Source organism: Alosa alosa, chromosome 22 (assembly GCF_017589495.1).
Source record: "Alosa alosa isolate M-15738 ecotype Scorff River chromosome 22, AALO_Geno_1.1, whole genome shotgun sequence".
NCBI lineage: Eukaryota > Metazoa > Chordata > Actinopteri > Clupeiformes > Clupeidae > Alosa > Alosa alosa.
In genome coordinates, this window is record NC_063210.1 from 17895285 (window position 1) to 17902784 (window position 7500).

Sequence of the window (7500 nt, forward strand, 5' to 3'; positions counted from 1 at the left end):
GTATGTATGTATGTGTCTATATGAACATTGTAATAATGTCAATTGAAAAGTAAGAAGTATAAATATAGTATAAGTATATATACTCTTTTGATCGTGTGAGGGAAATTTGGTCTCTGCATTTATCCCAATCCATGAATTAGTGAAACACACACAGCACACAGTGAACACACAGTGAGGTGAAGCACACACTAGTCCCGGCACAGTGAGCTGCCTGCATGTTGCATGTGAAGGTTTTGAATTATATGCTGTATATTGTCTTAGAGAGCAGTATCGGTCGTTGAGTGTTTGCTTGTGTGTGTGTGTGTGTGTGTGTGTGTGTGTGTGTGTGTGTGTGTGTGTGTGTGTGTGTGTGTGTGTGTGTGTGTGTGTGTGTGTTGTGTGATCTCAGGTTCCGGATGCGACAGGTGAACATTGTGGGCACCAGCCCACCCAGCCAGCCTTCCAGAAAGATCCAGACACTGCAGGCTCCCCCAGACATCGCCCCGGCCAATGTCACCCTACGCACGGCCAGCGAGACCAGCCTCTGGCTGAGATGGGTGGTACGTGTTTAAAATCACACACACACACACACACACACACACACACACACACACACACACACACACACACACACACACACACACACACACACACATGGGTTTTCATTTGTATTGAAACATGGTGTATAAATGTGCAAGACATTAATGCACAGTACCGTGTAATGTATTGCAATAAAAAACATTCCAGTTTAACTCTCATCCTTCTCTTCCTCTCTCTTTTAAATGTTCTTTCCTTTCCTCCTTCTCCCTTATCTCTCCTTCCATCTCTCTCTCACTCTTCCTCCCTTTCCCCCTATGTGTCCCTCCATCTCTCTCACTTCCCTCCCACGCTCTGTCTCTCTCGATCTACCTCCTCCCTGTCACTCTCTCTCTCTCCACCCTCCCCCATTTCCTCCCTTCTTTTTTTCTTTCTACCCTCCCACACACACACACACTCTCTCTCCTCTCTCTGTACTGTATGTCCCTCTGTCCCCACCGTAGCCCCTGCCGGAGTGGGAGTATAACGGGAACCCCGAGCTGGTGGGCTACCGCGTGCAGTACTCGCGCACCGGCTCCGCCGGCAAGCCCCTCAGCCACGTCATCAGTGACCGGCTCGAGCGCGAGTTCACCATCGAGGACCTGGAGGAGTGGACCGAGTATGAGGTCCGCGTGCAGGCCATCAACGGCATCGGATCCGGGCCCTGGAGCCAGCCCGTCCGCGGCAGAACCAGGGAGTCCGGTGAGGGTCTATCCAGAACCGCTTGACCACTGGACCGGACTAATTGGTCATATGAGAACATTGAAGCATGCACTGAAATGTTATGAGTGGCATATGCTGAACATGTGCAGTATGCGATACATACAGAATGATCAGATTACAATCTCTGAACACAAACATACATAGACAAAGACATATAAACCAACTATGCACCCAAACCCACCATGTACACACACACACACACACACACACACACACACATACACATACACAAAACACACACACAAACACACACACACACACACACACACACACACACACACACACACACACACACACACACACACACACACACACACACACACACACTCATACACACACACCCATACACACAGCCTTGCCAGATCCTGTAAGCAAACCTGTGAAAGAAATCCCATAGAAAGAGTCTATTTGAGATGCATGTTATGTTATTGTTATGTTATTTAAGTTAAAAAAGCCCCACTCCAGTCCAGCGTGTGCTATTGTGAAGTGGAGGTAGCGCTAACCTGCTCCTCGTGGGGGCCCGCGTTCCCTTACTGCGGAGGTGAGTGTGTAGGGAAGAAGTGAGGGAGATTGGAGGAGTGTGGAGGAAATTGGGAACACATGGATCATTTTTTCTTCTTTTTTTTTTTTTTTTTCTTTGATTTTCTTTTTTTTTCATTTGCTCTGCCGTTGCTGAAATTCCTCGGATCCAGAGCATGAGTTCCTGGGAATGTGTGCCATTCCGGCATCTCTCTCTCTCTCTCTCTCTCTCTCTCTCTCTCTCTCTCTCTCTCTCGGCGTTCCCAAATCCAGGCTTTTCCCAATATGGCCATGCCTGGCCGAGTAGGCCGACCTCATTGGTCGCGCCACGTCTCCACACGTGCTCCCGTCCAGTGGATTCCCCCGTGGGAAAACCTGGAATGTGTGGAAAAAAACATTTGGACAGAAAAAGTGAGCAATAAAACTCCATCTCTTTGTCTCTCAATTTGAAGAGAAGGAGAGTGTCTGTAGAAAAGGTTATAACAGGATTGTATGGTAATGGAAGATTTTCAGTTGCTCTCTTTCAACCACGTCTCTGATTTCCCCTCTCTCTTTTAATTATTATTCTTCCCTTCACAACATTCTCTTTCTCTCTCTCTCCCTTCCTCCTTTTTTTTAATTTCCCCAGTTCCGTCATGTGGCCCCACCAACGTGTCATCTTTTGCCACCACCTCCAGCAGTATCCTGGTGCGCTGGTCTGAAGTCCCCGAACCTGACCGCAATGGCCTCATCCTGGGATACAAGGTCAGTGTGCCCTCCCTGTGTCCTTTCCTGCGTCCATCTCTCTGAGTTAGTCAGAGTGGAGGGCCCAGAGGGATCAAGCAACGGTTGTTTTTTTGGCACACGTGTCCAGCCAAAGCAGTGTGAACGGTGTTGACAGTATAGGTCATTGGGCCCTAGTGGGACACTCATGCTGAGTCTATGGCCCCCTAAAGTGCCCATAAGCAAGGGTTGTTTATTATTTTTTGTTTGTGTTTTTGTTTTTTTGTTTTTTTTTGTTCTCTGATTCAAAATCTCTCTGTCCTCTCGCCTCTATCTATTTTGTAATTGCTTCTTCACCTTTTTTGTCTTTCTCTGTCTGTCTGTCTCTCTCTCTCTTTCTCTCTCTCTCTCAGGTGGTGTATAAGGAGAAGGACTCGGACAGTCCCCTGCAGTTCTGGACGGTTGAGGGCAACACCAGTCACAGTGTGCAGCTGGCTAACTTGGGGAAGTACGTGCTCTACGAGATCCAGGTCCTGGCCTTCACGCGCATCGGGGACGGCATGCCCAGCTCACCCCCCATCCTGGAGCGCACCCTGGACGATGGTAGGCATGGAGACAATGCAGGGCACTGCATCTCTTTCTGACCAGCGGACACTTGGTTCCATTGAGTCCAGGCAGTTCTGGTCAATTTTGTTAAGTTCAATTCAGTTCAGTTCAGTTCAGTGCGGTTACATTCAATTCAATTGAATACAATTCAAGTCAATTTAATTCAGTTATTTCAATTCAGTTCTGTTCAGTTCAATACAATTGAAAACCAGTCAGAAAGACAGATCAGACAAGAGGGAGCATAGTTGTGGGGGTAAGGGGTATCCGGCAGAGAACTGAAAAGAAAAAAAAATGGACAGAGGAGCAAAGAAGTTAAGAATATTCCACAGTATTTCCTCCTTATTTCATTCTCAGCCCAGCTAATCTAACAACAGGAAGCGTGTAGACACTGATAATCCAAACAGGTCCTGTGCTTACTTACTTACACTACACCCACACTGACATGCACTACCCCGGGGCCGGGTCCGTATCATGGACCCAGTTGCTATTCTGGGGTTCCAGTTCCAGTCTCGCTTATGGACAGGACGTGCAGGAATGTGGAGGCTGTTCCCTGTACATACATTCTACAGTCTGCAGCTGCAGCCAAGGTCTGGTAGCAAGCTGGGTCAATCCTACTGCATACTGTAGTCAGTGATTGGGATCAGAGGTGCAGGACTATGGTACTTGTATTAAGGTTTCTTAAGCTAGTTAATCATGTGTTACTATTGCAAACATATGTAAAGGCTTATATAATCTGCAGTGATGGATTATATAAGGCTTATATAATCTGCACTGATGACCTAAACTAGGGTTCGGCAAATAACATGCAAACATGTGCTAAAATCAAAAACCCACAACAGTGTTGTGCAAAGTGTGTCCGCTGTCCTCAAAGTGCGTGTGTGTCCAGTGTGTCTGCAGACAGGCAGACCGACATTTACGAAAGGGAAACTGTAGAAGTCCAGTAAAACACTGAAGCACTGCAGCACTTGACTGTGTATTCCTCCACGCGGTGCCCTCCTGACGTCTCTGCCCACTCCTGTGCCCCCCCACCCCCCTGCAGTGCCCGGCCCACCGGTGGGCATCCTGTTCCCGGAGGTGAGGACCACCTCAGTGCGACTCATCTGGCAGTCCCCTCTGCAGCCCAACGGCATCATCCTGGGTAAGTCCCAGAGGCCCACACGACTGCCAATGGGTCCTGTACACAAACACCAGCGACCCCTCACGAGAGAGAACTATAGTAATATATAATACCTTAAGATTTATGTGGTATTCTATGGTATTATAATACTTCTATGATGTTCTGCAATGCCTCTGTAATATCCTGTTTCTATAGTACTGTTTTGTAGGACGTCTATGGTCCCAAGATACAGTACTTTAATACATCTATACTATGTCCCAAAATGCTACAGTATTCCTATAAGATTACTAATATATTTTGTCTCGAAACACTGTAAGATTCCTATAGTTTTATTTCGTAAGGGACTAAACATAATGCAGTGCCCGACGGCATCGTCCTATACTGTACTGTACATTTAAACTATAGAAAAATGTAAACTATAGACCATGATGTTTCCAAGTAATGGTAGCCTCTACACTTTACAGTAAAAGTCTTTTTCTCACAAAATAACACACACTCACACGCTAACTTCCTGTCACATGTGTTCTTCTCAGCCTATCAGATCACGTACCGGCTCAACTCGTCCAATAGCAACGCGGCCACGGTGGACGTGCTGAACCCGAGCACGCGGCAGTACACCGCCACCGGCCTGCGGCCCGAGTCCGTTTACGTGTTCCGGATCACGGCCCAGACCCGCAAGGGCTGGGGAGAGGCCGCTGAGGCGCTGGTGGTTACCACGGAGAAGAGAGGTAAGCCACGGCAACAAGATTTATTTTACGAGGGCTGTTACCTAAACTACGCATTACATCATAGGGTGGCACGGTTGAGTCACTGTGTGTGTGTGTGTGTGTGTGTGTGTGTGTGTGTGTGTGCGTGCGTGCGCGTGCGTGCGTGCGTGTGTGTGTGTGCGTGTGTGTTTGTGCCTGCGTGCGCGTGTGTGTGTGTGCGCGTGCGTGCGTGTGTGTGTGTGTGTGTGTGTGTGTGTGTGTGTGCATGTGTGTGCGTGCGTGTGCATGTGTGTGAAAATGAAAGTGCACAGAGGTTTGAAGTTACTGTGTGTGTTGGCACAACAGTGCAAGCTGCGGCAATGTGTGTAGTGTACAGGCTCAGGGCTCATGTTCTTACAACAGCACTGCGCTCCATCAGCAATGACTGACATGTTTATCACAGCAGAGCAGTCCTAATGAGCTTTGGAGACACACACACACACACACACACACACACACACACACATACACACACGCGCACACACACAAGCAGCACGCTTACGCATTCACAAACATCCCTCTCTTTTCATTTGAGTTGCTGCATGCTAATTCTCAACAAATCTTGGTCCATGCATGCTCAATTTTACCCATCATGCATCAGTGCACCCTAGCTGTTTCAACCCACTGACAAGATGAGAACAGCTTCTAATTAAGCAGCCCTCTGTGCACGCCAACACACCCGGCAGCCTCGACAGCCCCTCGACGACCTTTGACCTTTTGATCTCTCTGACCCTCCCCCACTCACAGCTCGACCACAGCCTACCAGCCGCCCCATGGTGCCGCAGCAGCAGGTGCAGGCGCGCAGCGTGCTGTTGTCGTGGGAACCGGGCAGCGACGGACTGTCGCCTGTGCGCTACTACACGGTGCAGGTGCGCGAGCTGCCGGACTTTAACTGGACCGTCCACTCTGCATCCGTCAACCATGAGTCCAGCAGCTACGTTGTGGACAGGTGAGAACAGGAAGTGACCTCAGGGATAACTCTTCCTCATTTCCTGTATCTGCTCCTAATGTACTTGGCTGCATACAGCAGACCTAGTGGTATTGATGGTGTCTTTTCTCACTTTTTGGTGGTATTCTATGGTATAAATCATAAAATATGATTTTACATTGCTGCCATACCATACTGATATGAAAACTATTTAGAGTAACAGCTATCAAGAAAAACGTATACAAATATTTGGTAACACTTCACTTGACGGGTGAGTTCATAGCATATTCATAGCTGTCATAAACTGCACATAAAGCATTCATGACTGTTTCATGAGACATGACTCAACATTCATACTAAACCTTTCATGAATGTGGAAGACAGAACGACGACAACTTGTCAAAATAAAAGTCCAACATCGTATTTGTGTATCTTTGTAAATATTTCATGAATATCTTATGAAGTCTACATTGAATGTCACTTTACTATACAAGGTGTGAAGTATTTGTAATCACTGAGTTTAACACTGGGAGGTAAACTAGCCTACATTCAGCTGACCCGTATTTGTGTAACCTGGAACGGTTGGACACTCCCAGTAGCAAAAGATGAGAAATCATCTGCAAAGGTTACATCATAAAACAAATATATTTTTATGAAACAAAAATGATTTGCTTGACCATGTTCTGTCTTTTTGGCATTTGGTTTGGTATGAATGTTGAGTCATGTCTCATGAAACAGTCATGAATGCTTTATGTGCAGTTTATGACAGCTGCTATGAATGTGCCATGAACTCACCCGTCAAGTAAAGTGTTACCAAATATTTAAATAAAATAACTCTTTCTGGTGCACCCAAAGCTGAAATGAAATGACATGTAACTTGTTTATACCATAGTACACATTCAGAGAGGAAACTGTGCAGGACATTTGTTTCCTGTGTAATAAAGTCTTCTCCCCCGCAGACTGAAGCCCTTCACATCGTACCAGTTCAGGGTGAAGGCCACCAACGACATCGGAGACAGCGAGTACAGTCAGGAGAGTGAGGCCATCACCACGCTACAGGATGGTACGATATACCACTGCTAGTTCCCCACATCGCTCTTAGTAGCTCATTTCTTTCTTTCTTTCTTTCTTTCTTTCTTTCCTGCTTGATTGTTAATTCCATCTTCTCCCTATCAGTCTCTCTCTTTGTGTCCATCTTTCCCTCTGTCTGTCTCTTCTTCCCACTCACACATACTCTCTCTCTCTCTCTCTCTCTCTCTCTCTCTCTCTCTCTCTCTCTCTCTCTCTCTCTCTCTCTCTCTCTCTCTCTCTCTCTCTCTCTCTCTCTCTCTCTCTCTCTCTCTCGCTCCTTTTCCAGTTGTAGTACATACAGTACAGTATATCCCCCTTCTTCTTTTCCAATATATAACTGAGCCATCTAATCTCATGTTCTTCCTTCACTCTCTGTACTGTATGTCTATGGCCTCTATTTCAGACTTTTTCCTTTTTGCTCTCTTCACTTGTTATTGTAACTTTATCTCTCACATTAACACGCACACTCTCACTCCTGTGTTTCTCCTTTGTTCTACCCATTTTTCACTCTTTCATCTGGGTTGTCCTGGCTT

The 7500-nt window shown here is 46.7% G+C and overlaps 1 protein-coding gene across 1 annotated transcript in view; it reads left to right on the forward strand.

The window, feature by feature from the left end:
• LOC125287295 (protein sidekick-2-like) overlaps window positions 1-7500 on the forward strand; it is a 358155-nt gene that overhangs the window by 314512 nt on the left and 36143 nt on the right. Inside the window, 8 exon segments of the mRNA XM_048232907.1 lie at window positions 389-539; window positions 1020-1257; window positions 2426-2541; window positions 2913-3102; window positions 4145-4243; window positions 4756-4950; window positions 5716-5917; window positions 6856-6959. Of these exon segments, the coding sequence (XP_048088864.1) occupies window positions 389-539; window positions 1020-1257; window positions 2426-2541; window positions 2913-3102; window positions 4145-4243; window positions 4756-4950; window positions 5716-5917; window positions 6856-6959 (1295 nt within the window).